The sequence below is a fragment of the Jaculus jaculus genome, chromosome 12 (genome assembly GCF_020740685.1).
Source record: "Jaculus jaculus isolate mJacJac1 chromosome 12, mJacJac1.mat.Y.cur, whole genome shotgun sequence".
Lineage (NCBI taxonomy): Eukaryota > Metazoa > Chordata > Mammalia > Rodentia > Dipodidae > Jaculus > Jaculus jaculus.
In genome coordinates, this window is record NC_059113.1 from 18,072,028 (window position 1) to 18,093,794 (window position 21,767).

The window sequence follows — 21,767 nt, forward strand, 5'->3', positions numbered from 1 at the left end:
CTATATAGCCAAGGATGACTCCTGACTCTGCCTCCCAAGTGCTTTGATTATGCTATGCTAGAGAACTGAGTCTAGGACCTCATAGATGTGGGGCAAGTATTCTACCAGCCTGATGAATTTTACAATAAGATAATCCTCAAAACCAGTTGGGCATGGAGGCTGCCTAACAAGGAAATTCAAAGAATTCATTTATCAATAGCTTTCAGATAAAAAAAAATGATACTTTATTATAATTTTTCATTGCAGAACTCTGGTCTAAATATCAGACACACAATTACTGTTCTCTGGTGCTGGCTTCCATAACCCTCAACATTTAGCCAATGACGTACATTCTTCAGGGAATTTTCCAGTTCAATTTCATACACCAACCTGGAATAAAAGGGAACACGAACCTGCTCTGCCCACACTTCCAAAGTGCTGTGACACCGAGCATACTCGCTGGAGGAGGCGTTCTCTAGGCTAGAGTAACAGCCCCGGGAGCAATACGGTTGTGCTAAACTACCAATCTTCAGGTTTTGTTCTTTCTCTCCCAGTTACACTTGTCCCTCCTCACAGGGTCCCTTCTCGTTATAACTGAATGTATCTTCTGGTAGCAGGCAGATCATGTGTTTCACAGGAAGTTACCTATTAGCCTACAACTCCAGGGACAGTTCAAAATAAATATTACCTCAAGGGAAGGAGGCAAATTACTTGCCTGGCTAGAGAAAGGCTTCTGTCTAAAATCATCATTAATGTGGACTTTATTACTCACAATATGCAGACAGCACCCCTTGTCTCCCTCCACAATGAAAAATGACTCCAGAACCTAGAAAGTGGCCTGGGTCACAGTACTCAGGTAATAGCTGACCCATGGCCCCAACTTGATTAAGATCAAGTCTTTCTTTCAATATGACCTACTAGGAGGGAGGCTCTTGCTCTGAGAGGCTGTAAGAGCTGAGCCAGGTGAGGCTCAGACACTAACAAGACACTGAGGAGGGAATGTGAGTATGAAAGTCGACAATTCTTTAAAAACGCCACTATCATCTTCCAAACCTATATGCTTTTTTTTTTTCCCTAGTCAGGAAATCAGGGACAGAATCTTGTCCCGTATTACCCATCAACACACTGTCTTATTTCAGGAGGACAAAGAACATCTTATGACATCGGTTGTTAGGGACAAGATGGCTCATTCTAAAGTCCATCCCAAGAGCAAAGGCAGTCAGTTTTTGTGAGGTACTTAGACACATTCTGCCAAAAATATTCTTGCTTTCCTAAAGTTGTACCCTGTCTTCAAGTTCAACTATATTATACACAATATCTGTTCCTTTTCTGTCAGCAAAAAGAATGATTTGTTTAAACTCCACAATGAATGTCTGTGTAGAATGAAGGCAGGATTTTGCTTGGTTGTTTCCTGTAATTCAGAGTACAGATGAAATCGGAAGGTCTGCAGCTGTCTATGCTGTCACATCTAGCCGAGGTCCTTTCTCCTTTCACATGAATTCATCGGAGTCATTGCCATCCTGCAGGAGACAAACATGTGGAACCATAACAGCCTTGAAAATAAGCAAGCCAGAATTTTACATCTACAATTATATGTTAAGTGCCCGGCCTCCTCCTCATTCCTAACTGCTGGGTTCGGAGAGTAAGAAGTAAAATAATTAAGCTCACACATCACTCCTCCATCACTGTCAGCTCCTGGGACTGTCTGGGGAGAGTGGCCAAAGTCTCTGCAGTGTCACTGAGTGACCTGACTCAAAGCAACAAATCACCGTGAGTCCCAAATTAAAACGTAAGGCCACCCAATCTAGCAGAGGGTAACAAGAGTGGCCATTAAAAAAAAAAATACCTGTGTAAGAACAGTGAAAATCTACTCATTTTAGCATGAATCCCAGATATATATATATATATATATATATATATATATATATATATATATATATATATAACTTATTTGACAGAGAGAGAAAGACAGCTCGAGAAAGAATGGGCATGCCAGCACCTCTAGCCACTGCAAATGAACTCCAGACACATGTGCTACTTTGTGTATCTGGCTTTATGTGTATACTGGGGAATTGAAAACCTGGATCCTTTGGCTTTGCTGGCAATTGCCTTAACCAGTAAATTATCTCTCCAGTCCAAATCCCAGACTTTTAAAAGACAACTAACTGGGAGATGAGGTATATGGTAATAGGCCTCACCATCATAACTTTACTCTCCTACATATTGCACATTACATTGGATACCTTGAATATCACCAAAAAATTGATCCTTCGACAAATTTACTGAACAGTGTCTCAATACCTTTATAATAATGTTGTTACTATGCAAAAACACACAGCCTAAATTCCAATATTTTAAGCCTCATGGTTGTCAGATGTTTTTTGCCTTTTTTTTTTTTTTAAACAGAAGCCACTCAGACTACATTTGCCCCCTCTAACTCTCGCAGGGGAGAGAAGAACGCTCATCAATGGCTAAGGGCAGTTGTACCAAACAACCCCCAGGACCAGCTTCATGCTCAGGAGAGAACATGGCACTCCTCCTTGTGGTTTCCAGGACTCTATAGTCAGAGAAACTTCTCTAGTAAGAAACTGCAGAAATGATCCCTTAAAGTATAGTCTTTTTTTGCCTTTTGTTAAAAAAAAAAATTAGGGATGGAGAGATAGATGGCTTAGTGGTTTAGGAACTTGCCTGCAAAGCCAAAGGACGCAAATTTGATTCTCCAAGACCCACATGCCAGATGTACAAAGTAGCGCATGCATTTGGAGTTCATTTGCAGTGTGACCATTCTCATTCTCTCTTTCAAATAAATAAATATTTTTTTAAAGTTTTTATTTATTTATTAGAGAGAGGGGGAGAGAATGGGTGTGTCAGCACCTCCTGCCACTGCAAATGAACTCCAGATGCATGTGTCACCTTGCGCGTGTGGCTTACGTGGGTTCTGGGGAGGCAAACCTGGGTCCTTCAGCTTCACAGGCAAGTGCCTTAACCACTAAGCCATTCCTCCAGCCCGCTTTCTGCCTTTTTAATAGTCAATGTCCTGAAGAAGTCAAATATGGGCTAGTTACCAAGTTAGCCAGCTTACGTAGTTTTTGATTAAGAAAACCTCTCACAGTGGCATACAAGGTAATGGGGCCAATCTTACTACCAGGCTTTCAAACAAGTCCTGAGGACCTTGCACAAAGGTGGGCCTCTGGGGCTCTTTCCCAACACTCCAGGACAGTGCTGCCTCTGCTACAATGGCGTGGCAACACCATCACCTGGCACTGCATTAGTTTCATCTTCTATCTCTTGTTGCTTAACACCAGCACAGAAATGGGGTGACACTCAGTCGTATGAGACTCTTCACCTCCCTAACAGCCTTTCTTAGAGCTTGGAAACGTAGGCATGGGCAGGAAACAGTAGTTTCTCTAAGTCTCCGTATCTCCGGCTCCATTCAGCCGCTCGTTCGTGTTTGCGTTCTATCCAGGCACCAGGGCTGACTGCCCCAGAGTCCCAAATTGCCACAGCAGCACCAGAGATGGCTGAAAGAGTCAGCACACATGGTCCACTGCCAGTTTCCTTCCCAGCCACTGAGGATGAGCACCTCTACAAGGCCAGCTGGGCTGGTGACCACGAAAGTTCACTCCTCCCATGGAGCTGTGAACTGGACGTGTTGGGTCCCCACCTGCCTGAGAGTCTGCGTTCTGGGAAAACAGAAGTATTTATACACACATATGTAATTTTCCAACTCAACACTGGCTTCTTGTCACCCAGTAATAAAGTTATGGGCAAAAAAATGTTAAAAGTAATGGTTGAGTAAGGCATGGTGGCTTACGCCTATAATCAGAAGGCTAAGGTAGAGGATCACTGGAGTTCAAAGCCACACAAACCCAGGCTAAAATTTAAGAGGGCCCAAAACAATTATGCTAAGTAGAAGAGAAAGAATTCACATTAAAATCAACTTCTGAGTGAGACTGACATTCTTTCTGATAAACTTACATAGTCATATCTTACATAAACATGAGCCTTTAAGCGAAAATCAGGTGAATACACTGCCAAACTTGATTGTAAAAGAACAGAAAATGTTCTAAGGAAAACTAAAACCTATCCTTCTGAAGTGGAGGAAGACTCACATACAGCAGTAGCAAGTAACACAGGGAAAGAAGGGAAAAAGGCAGGTGATATTTTGTCTACAAACAACATTGCCGACTTGGAACTCTTTCCTTTTTTTTTTTTTTTTTTTTTTTTTTAATGAGAGAGAGAATTGGCACGCCAGGGCCTCCAGCCACAGTTGAACTCCAGAAGCATGCATCTGACTAATGTGGTATCTGGAGAGTCGAACATGGGTCCTTAGGCTTCACAGGCAAGTACCATATCTGCTAAGCCATCTCTCCAGCCCAATTTAGAATTCTTAAAAACTGTCACTAGCCAGGCGTGGTGGCGCAGCCTTTAATCCCAGCACTTGGGAAGCAGAGGTAGGAGGATCACTGTGAGTTCAAGGCCACCCTAAGGCTACATAGTGAATTCCAGGTCAGCCTGGACTAGAGCAAAACCCTACCTAAAAAAAATAATAATAAAAAAAAATTAAAAAAACCCTGTTACTAACAAGACAGGGTTTGTGTCTATATGAACATGAACATGCCTGGCCTTCTGTGTCTGGGTATATCTGGAGATTCAACCAACCACAGAGAGAAAGCATTTTTAAAAACCATCTATGCGCATCTGGAGTTCGTTTGAAGTGGCTAGAGGCCCTGGTATACCCATATTCATTCATTCTCTCTCTCTTTCAGTAATAAATAATAAAAAAAACATCTGGCTCTTCCTGTCAGCAGCCTGAGGTGACCTGTGAAAATGGTTTGCCACTCTCTTGACCCAGGAAACCCTACAAAGTCATGCAAATCAAGGGGTTCAATCTTCGTGTTCACTTTAAGAACAACCATGAAACTGCCCCCAGGCCATCAAGGGTATGCATATCTGAAAAGCCACCAAACACCTGAAAGGTGTCACTTTAAAGAGGCAGTGTGTGCCACTCTGGCAATACAATGGTGGAGTTGGTAGGTGTGTCCAGGCTAAACAGTGGGGCTGGACCCAGGGTCGGTGGCCCAAAAACAGGGCTGAATTTCTGCTGCATGTGCTTAAGAATGCAGAAAGTAATGCTGAATGTAAAGACGTGGATCCTCTGGTCATTTAACATATCCAGGTGAACCAAGTACCCAAGATGTGCCGCTGTACTTCCAGAGCTCACAGTCGGATTAACCCCCTGGCACACTGAGATGACCCTCCCTGAAAAGGAAGATTGTTCCTAAGCCAGAAGAGAAGGTTGCACAGAAGAAAAAGATATACCAGAAAAAAACTGAAGAAACAAAAACTTAAGGCATGGGAGTAAATTCAGCATAAAAATAAATGGAAATAAAAGTAAAATAAATAACCAGCCGGACATGGTGGCACATACCTTTAATCCCAGCACTCAAGAGGCAGAGGTAGGAGGGTCACAGAGAATTCAAGGTCACCCTGAGACTACATAGTGCATTCCAGGTCAGCCTGAGCTAGAGTGAGACCAAAATAAAACCAAAATAAAAAACCAAAATAAAAAGTAAAATAAATAAACTATCTGACCATCTGTACAGAACACACAGACTTTTTTCTTGTCGTCATTCCCTATAGTACAATTATTATACAGCATTTACATTTATATAAGTAATCTAAGGAATAAAAGATATAGGAAGATATACTCAAGTTATATACAAATACAGATTTTAATATTCATGGGGTCTTTAAACCAACACCCCAGAGAAATCAAGAGACACTGGTATGTGTGTGTGTTTCAACTCTAGAACATCATCCAAACTTTACAAATCCACATAGCTAAGGCCACAACCTGATGCCCAGGCCAGATTCCTGGTAGAAAGTAGTTTCTGAATGATAGAAAACTTTTGTAAGTAGCAATAAGCTCAGCAGAGTGGAATATTAGATGATTTATGATTATATTAGAATTGGAGTATGTTAAAGACTTGGGGTAAACTATGACACTGTTCTGAGTTTCAAGAAATCTAAAAATAATTTGCAGAGGCATTAAATACATCTCATCTTTGGATCCTTATACTGTGCAAGGGAATGGCTTCCAGACTCTATGTAGAACCCAAAAGCAGCAGGATCAACTGATCATTCTTTGAAGCTTCCAAACCCATGAGTCAAATAAAGCTTTCTTCTGAGGTATTATCTCAGGTATTTTGATATGGTAACAGAAAGATGACTAACACATAGAATATTAATTTATACTACACTTCACAGTAGTAAAGGTATGTGACAATCTTCTTGCATGAGGTGAGTTATTTAAAAACCAACACAAGAGGGCTGGAGAGATGGCTTAGCGGTCAAGCGCTTGCCTGTGAAGCCTAAGGACCCCGGTTTGAGGCTTGGTTCCCCAGGTCCCACATTAGCCAGATGCACAAGGGGGCGCATGCATCTGGAGTTCATTTGCAGTGGCTAGAAGCCCTGGCGTGCCCATTCTCTCTCTCCCTCTATCTGTCTTTCTCTCTGAGTCTGTCACTCTCAAATAAATAAAAAACCAACACAAGAGAACATCTGTAGGAAAAAAGAAATTGACTACTGGGATACAACCCAAGTGTACTAGGTGTCAATCACTGTGGGAAATACAACACTATAGTGGCCAGTAACTAAGTTATTACAAAGTCTCAGTGAACTACTGTAAGGCACAACATTAGAGCAAATACCTTGACCATACCTGATTTGAAGACATATTCTCTACTTTCATTAGTGATGAATAGCTCCTAGAAGAAAAGAAAAATATTAAAATTAGGCTATATGGAGTCCATTGCTGGTGAGCACCCCAGCTGAAGGATCACCCAACCGTAACCAACCTTAGGTACAAGTAACGCATTACCTTTCTTTAGGTCACACTTCCTCTGGGTGCTCTCCTGTCAAACCAGCTGCCTCTACATCTTTTCAGAGGCCTCAAAGGCATTTTCAGATTGTTAGTCTAGATCCAACTGAAGTTTGTTCCCTACTGAAATTAATTTGGTTTCTTTTCACTGTTCCCTAGTCAGAAAGTGGCATCACTGTCCATTTTGCCTCAAACCAGAAACCTAGGACTCGTTAAAAAAATTTTTTTTAAATTTATTTGCAAGTAGAGAAAGGGGGACGGGGAGCAGTAGGGAGAAATGGGCACACCAGGGCCTTCTGCCACTGCTAATGAACTCCAGATACCAGCACCATCCTGTGCATCTGGCTCTACATGGGTACTGGGGATCTAAACCCAGGTCATCAGGCTTTGCAGGCAAGTGCCTTTGACCACTGAGCCATTTCTCCAGCCCCTAATTAATATCCCCCCCTTTCAGTCCAAGTTACCATCAAATCAAAGCCTATCATTTTACTATGAATTTACCTCTTATTGGCATACACCTCTCTGCCTCCCAGTCACCACCAGAGTCCGGGTTACATCTTCTGTGATGTGGACCACTGCCAATCACTTCTTAACTGGCCTATTCACGCCCTTTCTGTCTTCCTTTGCAATCACATGAGCAAAGTGAGCTTTCCACACCACCGGCACCAAATCAGGTATGGTGGCTTCAGCCTATAAGCCCAATATTCAAGAGGAAGGATGAGTCAGAAGGATTACTACAAGTTGGAGGCCAGTCTGGACTACATTGAGACCCTATCTCAAAAAGGAAAAATCTAGGGCTGGAGAGATCTCAGAGTGGTTAAGGCACTTGCCTGAAAAAGCCAAAGGACCCAGGTTCAGTTCCCCAGGATCCACATAAGTCAGATGCACAAGGTGGTGCATGTGTCAGGAGTTCCTTTGCAGCAATTAGACGTCCTAGCATGCCTGTTCATTCTCTCTCTCAAATAAATATTTTTTTTATAAAATCTAAATCAATCAATAGCCTCATCAGCCAGTCCTGAGACATGATGCCATCAGTTTCTTAGGATGAAGACAGACAGACACATAAAGCCTGGCTTCATGGACTGGCTCCATCGTGAATCTTCTCCTCCCTCTGCTGCAGACGCCTAAGACACTGGTCCTGTTTTTCCCTTGCTTCATATATAGGAAGGCTGCTAATGCATTTATTCTCAACTCTTTTAACTAGTTAACTGAGTTTTGATGTCAGCTGATAGAATTACTGTATCAGGGAAGATTCCAGTTGCTCATTCATAATATAAATAACTCAATACATATGCAAAACACTATCATGGTCAAGAGACCATAGGATGCACAAGTATTGTCATGAACAAGAGTTGTGGCACAGAGAAAATTCCTGACAGTTCTAGAAGGGAGTAGAAGGTCAGGTGTGGTGTCATGTGCCTATCAGACCACCTACTCAGAGGCTGAGGCAAGAAGATCATGAGTCCAAGGATAACCTGGACAAGTTAGCGAGACTGTCTCACTTTAAAAGGGCTGCAGATATAGCTTGGTGGTAGAGCACTGGTCTAGCACAAGTCCATGGGGTTAATCCTCAAAAAAAAAAAAAAAAAAAAAATAGGGCTGGAGAGATGGCTTAGCAGTTAAGCGCTTGCCTGTGAAGCCTAAGGACCCCAGTTCGAGGCTTGGCTCCCCAGGACCCACATTAGCCAGATACACAAGGCAGCGCACGCATCTGGAGTTCATTTGCAATGGCTGGAGGCCCTGGTGTACCCATTCTCTCTCTCTCTCTCCCTCTTTCTCTCTGTGTCTGTTGCTCTCAAATAAATAAATAAAAATAAAATATTTTTTAAAATTATTACATTTAAAAATAAATAAATAAAGGCAGTAGTATATGAGATAAATAACAGGAGGTATAGGCAAAACAATCATTGTTCTGAGATTAGATGCTTTAAAAATATTTTATTTATTTATTTGAAAGAGGCAGATACATATATGTATGTACACACACACACACACACACACACACACACACAGATAGACAGAGACAGAGACTGGACATGCAAAGCCTCCAGTCACTACAAATGAACTCCAGACGTATGTGCCACCTTGTGCATCTGGGTTTACATGGGTACTGGGGAATCAAACTTGGCTTTGGAGGCAAATGCTTTACCCACTGGGCAATCTATCCAGCCCAAGATTAGATGCTTTAAATCAATGAGCTCACACTCACCTCTTCGATATGCCACCACTGAACTCACCTCTTATCTTCCCATCATACCCCACAGAATTTGTAAAGCCTCCTTGTGGACTAAGGGAAATAGTTAAAGTCACTACAATGTACTTAACTTTTCATTCTTTTACTTGCTCATGTAAGATCCTAACTGACCTTGCTTCAATGGCAACATGGCAGAGAGTGAACTTCAGAACTACAGACAAGTCTGGATTTCTGCTCGGCCATTTGTCAGCTATGGCCAGCCACATAATAATCACCTCGCTAAAGTAATCTGCCTGAAAACCAAGTTCATGCCAAATGTTTAAACTGATGATACAGTTACCTGTGACTTAACATTTTACTTAGTTTTTCACCTCAGTTATATTCCAACTCTGATCTCCCAGACTCACAGTTAAGTATACCTACTTCAGTTAGCCATAGTCCTCACCCTTTGTCATGGCTGCCTCTATCTCGGATATGTTATTCACCCATCCTCTATTAACTATATTCCCCTGGCTATTGCTTCTCTCCACATCGTGGGTTTGATTTTCATAGCAACAGGTGTGTGGTATGATAACACAAAAAGCGAAACAAGAAAACACAAGAAAGAAAAAGAAGAAGGAAGGAAGGAAGCAAGCACAAGATTAGCATGGTGGCACATGCCTTTAACCCCACCACTCAGGAGGCTGAGGTAGGAGGATCACTATGAGTTCAAGGCTACCCTGAGACCACATAGTGAATTCCAGGTCAGCCTGGGCTAGAGCAACAACCTATCTCAAAAAAACAAAGACAAAAAAATTAAAAAAGAAAACACAAGATTAAAATAAAGCAAGTATTAGGAACAGAATCTAATATCTTGGTTAGAAGATTCAAGGATAGCTATTAAAAGTTATATTAGGGCTGAGTGTGGTGGTGCACACTTTTAATACCAGCACTTGGGAAGCAGAGTTTGAGACTACATAGTGAATTCCAGGTCAGCCTGGGCTAGAGCAAGATCCTATCTTAAAAAAAAAAGAAAGAAAAGAAAAAGAGAAAGCCAGGCATGGCGTCACATGCCTTTAATCCCAGCACTTGATACAGAGGTAGGAGCATCACCATGAGTTCGAGGCCACCCTGAGACTACAGAGTGAATTCCAGGTCAGAATTCTAGAATTCTGCTAGAATGAGACCCTACCTCAAAAAAACAAAACATAAAAAATAAAATAAACAAATAAAATGTCAAAAGCTTAGAGCCAGCTGTTGGAATGTCACCAAAACTGTAGGAAATAGCATGCAAACTGCAGCCCTGGATATGCTGAGCAATCTTTGATAGAGCACAGTACCCCATCCTTCACTGCAGGCTGCTTCGCGCTCCACCCTCCACAGCATGTGATGGAAAGCTGCTAATGTGCACATGATCAACAGAAATAAACACAAAATGGTTTTGGTTTCCTGAAGCCCATGATGATTAGGGTAAAGTACAAACGACCGGTGACGAAGTGAAAACGAGGCTGGTTATATCAGCTTCTAGATATTTTACTCACTTAGGCAGGATTTTCTTCCAGAGTTCACATGAATATTTTAAATGTTTTGATACTCTGAAAACAAGCCTACAAGATAGGAAATGTTTAAAATGTTTGCAGATTTTCAAGCTAATAAAGCCATACTAAAACCCCCAAATTTTAATAACTTGTAGCTTCAGTACAAAAAGTGGTCACTTCCAAGTAAACTGTAACATCTATAATGACTTGAGTCTTACTGGATAAGCCCTCAGGAAAACTTGCACTGAGCAGAGGGTAGCAGAGCACAGTAACGCATGAACCTGAGAACCAGACCAAGTCTGATGGGGCCATGCAACACAGTGAGCTGCTTACTTGCTTCTCAGACGCAGTTTCCTCCTCTACAAAATACAGTCTGACATCTGCCAGATAAATGAGAAAAATGCAGTGAAGCACTTATAAGTAGTCCAGCGTTTGGCAGATGGCAACTATTCAATTCTTCCTGGTTAAATAAGTAAACTAAGTGACATGCTCCTAATATACAACATCCATGTCTCAAACTGAAAATTATGTTAGAGCTGTAAAAGGGCACAAAAAAGCCTGTTTTCCATTTTCTCCACTCTAAGCTAAAAGCAAAACAGAATTAACTGCCATAAGTCTGGCCTCTCTTAGAATTACCACATTAATTACCACAGTGCTTTTCTTTCATTCACAAAAGCAAGCAGACTCAACTGCAGAACGTATCATGTGTACAAACCTATCTATCTGTCTTGTGGTAGTAGAATGGAACTGAGGATGGCGTTTTCAGAGCTGTTCATTGGGATGTTCTATTTCATTTTGTATTTTTGTTCAAGGTAAGGTCTCATTCCAGTCCAGGCTGACCTGGAACTCACTCTGTGGCCCCAGGCTGGCCTCAAACTCACACTGATCCTCTTACCTCTGCCTCCTGAGCACTGGGATTAAAGGCATGTGCCACCATGCCCAGTGGGATGTTCTATTTTAAAAGCAGCTAGTCTTCCTGTTTATACAAGAACCCCAAAGGCATACAAGCAGGTGTATAGTGAATGAACAATTGTACATGTTCGTAATAGCTGCTCTGACTCAACAAGATTTCTAAAAACTCAGGGTATCCCAAGGAAGCTGGGTTAGGGCATGAAGACCACTGACTTCTCACCCTATAGCATTCCCAAAGGCAGCATGTGTCAACCATACCTCCCCCTCTCCCTTTTTGATATGTCACAAGTAGTATTTATGAAAAGGCTAGAAGCTCTATGACTACAAGATATAGGAGCAATTTCCCTTGGTTAAAGAAAACAAGAGGGGGCTGGAGACATAACTCAACAGTAGAAATGTTGTCTAGCATACATGAGTCCCTGGGTTCAACCCCAGGCACCACAAAAAGAAGAGAACATAAAAGAGAGAGGGGAAAAAGAAGAAGGAAAGAGGAAAGGAAAAAATAAAAGAGGGGCTGGGAAGATAGCTCAGTAGTTAAAGATACTTGCTTGCAAAGCCTAACTGCCTGGGTTCAATGCCCCAGTACCCACATAAAGCCCGATGCACAAAGTGGCGCCTGTGTCTGGAGTTTGTCTGCAGTGGAGCAAGAGGCCCTGGCACGCCCGGTTTCCCTCTCTCTCTCTTTCTGTCTCCTCGAAAATAAAATATTCAAAAACAGAAAGAAAGAAAAAAGAAGAGAGAAGAGAAAGAAAAAAGAAAGCAAGGACCAAGTGTGGTGGCACCCACCTTTAATCCCAGCACTCAGGAGAGTGAGGTGGGAGGATCACTGTGGGTTTGAGGCCAGCCTGAGACTACCCAGTGAATTCCAGGTCAGCCTGGGCTAGAGTGAGACCCTATCTTAGAAAAAGAAAGAAAGAAAGAAAGAGAGCTCAGTGTAAGAGTGCATGCCTGTAATCAGCACTCCAGGGGAGCGTGCAGGAGGCCACCACTTTGAGGCTAGCTTGGGCTATACAGTGAGACTCTGTCTCACAAAAGCTAAAACATGCACTGGAAAGAGATGGCTCAGCAATTAAAGCACTTGCCTGCAGAGCCTAACAACCTGAGTTCAAATTCCCAATACCCACATAAAGCCAGATACACAAAGTGTTACATGCATCTGGAGTCTGTTTGCAGCAGCTGGGGGACCTGCCATGCTAATTTTCTCTGTCTGCCCCTCTTCTCTCTTTCTCTGCTTGCAAATAAATAAACAAAAACTTTCTTTTTAAAAAAAAAACCAGCTAAAACAAATGAACAAATTGAAAATAAAAAAGAAACAAATAAGTAAACAAGGGGTCTGTTCAAGTCCAGTACCCCATTACTTATACGGTCCCAATGTGGTAGACAGGATGACTCTCCCCACCATAACCTCCCCTACCTACAGGACATCCCCACCCTCCTCTCAGAACCACACTGGTACAAGTGGTACCACAGACGGGGGTGACTATACAGCTGGGTCCAGTCCAGTCGCGTGGCTCCGCAAGACCAGAGGGCAGCAGTCAGAGGCAGCTGTGATGATGGCTTTGCAGATAGAAGAAGGGATCCTGACCCAGTCTCTAGAAGCTGGAGAAGAGATTCTCTTCTAAAACCTCCAGAACCCCTGCCCCATGCCTTTCTTTTACAATAGTTTGAATCTCCTTGCACTTCCGTAGGGCTATGAGGTAGTAAGGTGTTTTCAAAATGGCCTGGATACCCATGAGCTCACAGGGCCTGGCACTACCTACACAAGACCCTCATAATAGGAGGAAAAGATGATGACATCAAAATAAAAAGGAGACTGACTGGGAGGGGGAGGGGATATGATGGAGAGTGGAGTTGAGAAGGGGAAAGTGAAGGGGTTGGGAATTTTCATGGTTTATTGTCTATAATTATGGAAGTTGACCATTAAAAAATGATAGTAAGCTGGGTGTGGTGGCACACGCCTTTAATCCCAGCACTCGGGAGGCAGAGGTAGGAGGATCGCCATGAGTTTGAGGCCACCCTGAGACTCCATAGTGAATTCCAGGTCAGCCTGAGCTAGAGTGAGACCCTACCTCGAAAAACCAAAAAAAAAAAAAAAAAAAAAAGATAGTAAGGTGTTTTAAGCAATCAAGTCTGAGGCAATTTTTTATATAAGCAACAAAAAACTGAGAGTGTCTTTATACATGCATTTCAAAAATCTAACTGTATTTTTAAAAAATACTTATTTATTTGAGAGGGACCAGGTACACCAGGGCCTACTGACACTGCAGACAAACTCAACTCATGCACCACCACATACATCTGGCTTACGTGGGTTCTGAGGAATTGAACTGGGGTCCTTAGGCTTCACAGGCAAGTGGCTTAACCATTAAGCCATTTTTCCAGTCCCCTGAATGTATTTTAACTGTTATTTTAAAATGTTGGATATTGGAGCAGGCCACATTGATTATTTTAAACTTTCAAAGGTAGAAAATGTGTTTTAAAACAACTTTGATAGTTACTTACAGAGTAACTTGGTCATAGCCTCAGTCACTAGAGCTAAAACAACTCTGCCTCTTTCTCTCAAAACTAAATAATAATAATAACATGTTCAAATCATACAGCCAATCAGTATTAAACACTTGTCACGGTGTCTTTTCCTTTCCCCAAGATCTTTATAAACCAAGCTCTAAGAAAACCCTATGCCAGCTTATCCCAGGAAACTAGCTATCTTTTTTTTTTCTTCATTTTTGGAAATGAGCTATTTTATTTCATTCACATATCCTATACCAGGATAATTCAGCATGGTTTAGGATGATTAAGCATGTCAAGACAAATGCCTTAAAAAAAAAAAAAAAAAAAAACTCGGGCTGGAGAGATGGCTTAGTGATTAAGGCACTTGTCTGCAAAGTCAAAGAACCCAGGTTCGATTCCCCACGGCACACATAAGCCAGACACACCAGGTGGCACATGAGTCTGGACTTCGAATACAGTGGTGAAAGGCCTTGGTGTGCCCATATTCTCATTCTCATTCTCTCTCTCTCTCTCTCTCTCTCTCTCTCCCTTTCCCTCTCCCTCTCCCTCTCCCCCCCTCTCTCTCTCTCTGTAATAAATAATAAATAAACTCACTTGTAAAACCAAAAAAAAAAAAAGCTGGGTGTGGTGGCACACATCATTAATCTCAGCACTTGAGAGGTAAAGGTAGAAGAATCGCTGTGAGACAGAGATCACCCTGAGACTACATAGTGAATTCCAGGTCAGCCTGGGCTAGAGTAAAACTCTACCTCACAAAAAAACAAACAAACAAAAAAAAACCCCACAAACCTCACTTGGACTGGAGAGGTGGCTCAGCAGTGAAAAGTACTTGTTTGCAGCAAAGCCTGTTGCCCTCGGTTCAATTCCCCAGTACCCAGATAAAGTCAGCCACACTAAGTACTGTGTCTGGAGTTCATTTGCAGTGGCAGGAGGCCCTGGTGTGCTCAAACTCACTATCTTTGTCAAGAAAGAAAAGAAAGAAAAGAAAGAAAAGAAAGAAAAGAAAGAAAAGAAAGAAAACAAAAGAAAAGAAAGAAAGGAAGGAAGGAAGGAAGGAAGGAAGGAAGGAAGGAAGGAAGAAAGGAAGAAAGGAAGAAAGGAAGAAAGGAAGAGAAAAAGAGAGGGAGGGAGGGAGGGAGGGAGGAAAGGAAGGAAGGAGGAAAGAAGGAAGGAGAAAAGAAGGAAGGAAAGAAAGAAGGAAGGAAGCAAGAAGGAAAGAAAGAGGTTCATTTGCAGTGGCTAGAGGCCCTGGCCCACCCATTCTCTCTCTCTCTCTCTCTCCTTGCAAATGAATAACTAAAATATAAAAGGGTGATATATTCATTTGAATCAAATATAGGTAATAGAAGTAAGATTTAAAAAAAGACTTTTCCAGTTGAATGTTTGCAAATTTTAAAAAACTGAAATAGTGTAATAGTATACTATGCTATACAGAACAGATAATTAGAAAGTAAAGCAAATGATAAGACTGAGTTTTGATATTAAGTTTATAGTCACATTCTCTTTCATTATATCATTCAGAAATTCCTATGTACTTACAATGCCTCTCAAATCTGGATGGTCTATTTGCCATTTGTATACACACATACATGCATACATACTGGACCCTGGGAAATTGCAGGGGCATTTTGTCTTTCCTCTCTCCCGGAGCTTGTATGATAGTACCTGTCTGTGTCAGGAAAGACAGCTATAACCTGAAGGTGCTTTGCATGAAACAGCATTTCTAATCTTTCATATGCAGCTCAACACATTAATTAAAACTTCATAGGGCTAGAGAGATGGCTTAGTGGTTAAGGCGCTTGCCTGCAAAGCCTAAGAACCCATGTTTGACTCTCCAAATCCTATGTAAGCCAGATGTACAAAGGTGAGGCAAGCGCGAGGTTGCACATGCCCACTAGGCGGTACAAGTGTCTGGAGTTCAACTGCAGTGGCTGAGACCCTGGTGTGTCAATTCTCTCTCTCTCTCTCTCTAAAATAAAGGAAAAAAAAACTTTTCCCCCTCCCCCATGTTAGTCATGAGTAAATCCAATCTCAGGGGAATATCAGCTTGAAAATAATAAACAGTAGACTTCTTTATTATGAAAACACCAACAATTATTAATTTCCAAGGAAAAGTCTTTCTCCTTCAATAAAGCTAACTCTCACTAGCAATTTCTACACCAAAATTCACTACAGTTTAGGTATTATATATTGTATTTTTCTAATTATGTTAATATGTTAACTAAAACATAACATTAGTAAAACATCAAAATTTTATGGCAACTGTTAAAAAGACTCACTCAAGGTCCTGAGAATGTTGCGTGTCCTTCTTAAAGAAAACCCATCACCAGAACGAGCGAGCACAATCATGTGGTCAATTTACCATCATACCTAAGTTCATCCATTTCCTTCTTCTTCTTCATTTCTTCTTTTTCTTTCCTTTTCATTTCCTGAATTTGGGCTTTTTTCTCATTCCTCTCTTCACGGTCTCTCCCTTCTTTCTCTGCTGCTAGGTCTGGGAACCTCTCCAATTTGGTCTTTTCTAGTCGGTTCAAGATCTCATTCACTTTCTTTTCCACAGTCACAATCTTCACCTTTCAGAAAGACATGGGAAAAAGTCCTCAGTCTTTACTCTAATGGTTCCTCCCAGAAGAAGGGAAAGGCCTCCCAAGGATTTAGTAGCCCAGCTTAACCCCTTAGGAAACACATCACACTTGGCCCTCAGCTAGGCCAGTGCCAGGCAGGACAGGAAGGCATCTGCTCAGTGTTAGGCTCTGCTTCCTGTGGTGGTACAAACACTTACATCCTTCTGTCTGTGAAAGCCTATCTGCCCCACGTCCATGTCAGCTGTTTTCTTCAGGTTAGACCACGGCGTATATACCACATTTACGTTGTTCATCTTGCAGCCTGCCAAGAGAGACTGTCTTCAACACACAGGCAGAACCAAACTGAGCAATGCACCCCTCCCCCATAGCAAACAGCCTTCATCCAATCTGGGAGAGAGCTCCTGCTATTTCAGAGCACAAAGGCCAATGGAGAAAGATGACATTAAACCAAATGAAAACCAAAGTATTACATGGAAAGCAGGGGTCCCAGATTATCTTTCAGGGACTTCTGAACACTCTGTAAAATTAAATGTAAATCTTATCATTTACTTATTTTTCAGCAGAAAAGGAACAAATAAGCTCCCTAGGTTTTCAAAGAACTCCCCTAGTCAGTCATGGTTAAGCAATAATACACAGCCATGGCCTGCGTCCCACAGACCCAGACTCTACTCTGGCAATACGGGAGACTAGCTGTGCCACTCTGGGAAGCCCCCTTGGCTCTCTGAATCTCACCTAACATATGAGAAAATTGACTAGTTGGGAAGGACTTTTTTTGTTTTGTTTAATAGTGAAACTCTTAACTTAAAAAAAAAAAGGCATAAAGAATAAAAAGATGATCACAGTTGAAATGCTCAGGATGAAAGGAGTGGTGGTTACCAGACTCTCTTCCTTGGCCCCTCCCACCCCTACCTCCAACCCCAGCAGCCTCCCTGGCAGCTGAGAATGACAAGTGACTTTCTGGTCCGCTTTACCGCCCTTTCTTATTAGTTGGTTGGAGTGTGTTACTTGATTCCCTATGTATACCAAGAAAGCTGGTGAATGCCATTTTGCCAAGCTGTCAAAGTTACCACGCCCCAAATGGAGCAAATGGCATTGTGTGTGCCTGCCTGGAGGACACAAGATGTCTCTTCTGCAGCATGCCTGCTCAAGCATGAGCACCAGACCTCTATGCAAGGTGCTGCAGACACAGCTGCACCGACCCTCTGCTGCTCTCTGCCCTTCAAGTCAAGCTCTTCACAAGCAATGCACCTCCACTTAAGTAAATATACCACAGCTGGGCGTGGTGGCACAGGCACTCGGAAGGCAGAGGCAGGAGGGCTGTTGTAAGTTCAAAGCCAGCCTGAGACTACAGAGTGAATTCCAGGTCAGCCTGGGGTAGAGCAAGAACCAACCTTGAAAAACCAAAAAAAAAAAAAAAAAAAAGGAAATAAGCTGCAGCATAATCCCAGATGGAAAGTTACAAAGGAACAATAGCAAGACAACAACTGGTCAAGCATACTTAGGGACTGTGTATCAGGTAACAGTACTCTATCTGTGCGAAGTATCTGAGTTTGGTCACTGGAATTCAGTTGCTTAAGACAAGGTCCTTGTTCTCAGGAGATACATATTGAAGGGTTGCATTATCTACAGTTTCCCTTCAGATAGTTCAGCTAAAAACAGTCCATGGTGAGTAAGAAGATACAGGAAGCAGACACAAAAGATAAAGATTAGTGAACCTAGTGCCTGGAATAGAGAAGCTGTACTTTTTTTTCCCCTTGAAACTTTGGAAATTCTTTTCTAAGTAAGTTTTTTGTTTGCTTTTAAATCATAAAGTGCAAGGTGTTGTGTGGGATACAAGTATGGACTAGGCAACTGGCTGTGCTTCCCAAGACACAAAAGGAGAAGTATGTGGACAACTTCAGTTACAAGGAGAAGACATCAAAGGGTGTTGGGAAAGTAGAGGTGAGGTGCGGAGTTAGTTCAAAGAAAGCAGGGGCCCCTCAGAGCGGGAGAAGGAAAGGTGGAATTCCGTGGTTAGTGAGGAAGACTATAGAGACAAGATGGCTCATTCAAATCCAGCTTCTCCTACACTAGGCAAGTTCTTTAATCTTTATTTATTTACTTACTTACTTTTTTATTTATTTGAGAGAGAAACAGAGGCAGAGAGAGAAAATGGGCACACCAGGGCCTCTAGCTACTGCAAATGAACTCCAGATGCATGTACCACTTTGTGCATCTGGCTGATGAGGGTACTGGGGAACTGAGCCTGGGTCCTTAGGCAAGTGTCTTAACCGCTAAGCCATCTCTCCAGTCTAAGTTCTTTAATCTTTTTAAAGCTCCGTTCTTTCATTCATAAAATGAAAATGGTAATATCTAACTATTCAGGACTGTTAGATGAAATTATTTGTGAAAGTCTGAACATAGGCCAGGCATGTCATTAATACTACTACCGCTAACTGCAAGTGCAGTGAACACACTGAACCTTAGGCTGGGATCTGCTCATGTGATGACCGAGGAGGAAATTCTGACAGCACAGGGAGCAACACACAAAGGTGCGCGGTCAGAAGACGGCAAACACATTTCAGCTGGAGTGTGAGGAGTGTGAAGTCTGCAGTCAGACCAGAGGTGCTTACACACAAGCTTAAGAAACCTGGACTGAGGGATGGGAGTGTAGCTCAGTGGTAAAGCACTTGTCTAGCATGTAGGAAGCCCTAAATTCAATCCTCAGTACTGAAAAAAAAGAAAAGAAAAGAAGAAATCTGGACTAAGCCATCAGGTAAGGGGAGTGACAGACCATCTAAGCTTTTAAAAAGTTTAACCGGGCAGGATTCACCAGGTGACACAGAACAGGCTGGCCTGTAATTCTGACCCGGAACAGACTGCTCAGACAGACTTGATCCCCATTCCCGTGGTGCTGAGCTAGGAGGAAAACCGCACAGTGTGCTAGTGGAGCGAGTGTCCTCTGCGTCCCTGCAGAGCCACCTTCTCTACTCCTCAGTGGCACCCTCTGCCAGAGTAAGACCTGGGCTTAGTGGGGTGATCACCACGCTTCCCTCCTGTTTCCTCTAAAATGTATCAACTTTAATGACATTAAGAAGAAAGACACGGAGACAAGAATAAGGCATCCAAATCTCTTTGAACACAGGCACATCGGCTAGCCAGGGCACGAGAAAGAACACAAGTGGGCACACCAGAGGCAGTGTCAATGCAGAACAAAGAGGAGGATGGGCAAACCCAGAAGCTATACATTGTTACTAGAAAAACTTCAGTGCCAGGGGTGGGATATCGTCTAGTGAGTTGTTGGCCAGGGAGGCCCCTGATACCCCAAAACATTAGAGACTATTGTCAAGGCTCTTAGTTGCCCACCAGAACTAGATGGTAAAACTTTATTGATGAAGACCCCATGTGCTTGGGCTGCAGCTCACTGAGATATCAAGCTGGAAACCATCTCCCTGTTTACTAGCTGTCAGAAAGCTGGAAAGGCTATGCTGCAAACAGTCCTTTGGGAGAGAGAAGTCAACCACTGTGTTAAACAGCAGTGGACACTGCAAGCCTGAAGACTGGCCAGTCAGGTCAAATGTACCAACTGGTACAATAGTGGAATGTCTGTTATGGGTGAAAACAACTGCTCTCTAATTGGACTACAGGCCTGCTCCACAGGAGGGAATACTTGCCTGGTACCGAAAGCCTGTGTCTGGGGAGGTCATGAGCCGAGGGGAGTAATGCCTGCGGCTGCATGGCTAAATGCGTGTATTATGCCCACCAAACTGCCCTATAAACACTTTTTTGATGTCTATAATGCTAATGGTTAGAGAAGCTTCTCTTTTCAGATGGCCATGACCACTAGGATGACCCAAAAGGCACAATAATGCCAAGAAGAAGTGACAGAAGAGTGTCGAGCACGGAAACATCTCTGTCACACCCTCCAAGGCTCAGGGTCCACTGTGGAAGAGATTGCTGAAAGAATGTAAGAGGCAAAGGAAGGATAGGGCTGCTTACAAGACTGTCTTCCAGAAATAAAATGGTTGTGGTATTCATGACCTCACCGTTGACATGACCTAATCAAGAGCTACACAATAGGAGGGAAAAATGGTGACATCAGTCGGGCATGGTGGCGCACACCTTTAAATCCCAGCACTTAGGAGGCAGAGGTAGGAGGATTGCCATGAGTTTGAGGCCACCCTAAGACTACATAGTGAATTCTAGGTCAGAACTAGAGTGAGACCCTACCTCGAAAAACCAAAAAACAAACAACAACAACAACAACAACAAAAAAAATGATGACATCGAAATGGAAGACAGACTAATTGGAAAGAAGAGACTGAAAGGAGGGTGGCTTTTGGAGGAGGAAACCGGAGGTAGTGGGAATTATCACAGCTTTACTGTCTATACTTATGGAAGCGGTCGATAAAAAGTGAAAAAAATAAAAAGGAGGATGTTTGCTACATTTTTTAATCTCACTATCTGGAGATCTAAGTCAGTACATTCTACACATAACAATAATGCCACCAACTCATAACCGCTGTTGATTTACGGAGTTGAAACCTGGCGGTTCCATAAGGCAAAATTTCCACTTTCTTTGCCTATATTCCAGACTTGTTATTAAGGTTGCCTGAGTTAAGACTGAGGAGATCAGTCTAAGTGACAAGGAAGAGGGACTGCTGCCCAGTTCTTGTCCTGTAATCAACAAACCCTGGGACCTATAATCAGCTATGTGTCTGCTCCATGTTTATTTTCCACACTGTTATTTCTTTCCAACCTTCTGGATCATTCTTCAACTTCATACCTCTACCCTATTATATCTATTAGTGCAATCATTCTTAGTAGTGCAGCATCTCCCAGCTCCCCTTCATACCAACCACTGTCTTTGTGGTCCTTCCTATTAGATTAAGTCTTATCTAGTAGAAGCAAGCTCTGGGGAGAGGACTGACTGCACACCTTCACAACTCAAATGAAGAAACAAGTATGTAAGAGGAGGAGAAAAGAAAAAGAAAAAGAAAGATTGGATGACTCTAGTAGTGCAAATCTGTTAACTTCAGCACTGAGCTTGAGGCCGGCCTAGGTTTCTCAGTGCGTTTCAGGCAAGTTTAGGTCATATAGTGGGACTCTGGTTCCAAAGAAACCAAAGCAAACAAAAATCCCCTTCTAATTTTAGAATCTAATGACAAATCAACAGCAAGTTTTCTACAGTGTAACCCATTGCAGAC

General features: G+C 42.4%; 1 protein-coding gene and 1 non-coding gene across 3 annotated transcripts in view; both read right to left on the minus strand.

The window, feature by feature from the left end:
- Window positions 1-200: 200 nt before the first annotated feature.
- The window catches only part of Ccdc25 (coiled-coil domain containing 25), a 47,182-nt gene continuing 25,615 nt past the window's right edge, over window positions 201-21,767 (minus strand). For both annotated transcript variants that reach the window (XM_045131904.1, XM_004665842.2), the window contains 4 exons: window positions 16,779-16,882; window positions 16,367-16,569; window positions 6,704-6,749; window positions 201-1,499 (listed from right to left, as the gene is read on the minus strand). In XM_045131904.1, coding sequence (XP_044987839.1) covers window positions 1,470-1,499; window positions 6,704-6,749; window positions 16,367-16,569; window positions 16,779-16,882 — 383 coding nt within the window. In that variant the 3' untranslated portion in view covers window positions 201-1,469. The remainder of the gene's footprint in view (window positions 1,500-6,703; window positions 6,750-16,366; window positions 16,570-16,778; window positions 16,883-21,767) is intronic.
- On the minus strand, window positions 2,388-2,598 carry LOC123453981. The gene has a single exon (XR_006633139.1). It is a non-coding gene; the product is annotated as a small nucleolar RNA U3 (small nucleolar RNA).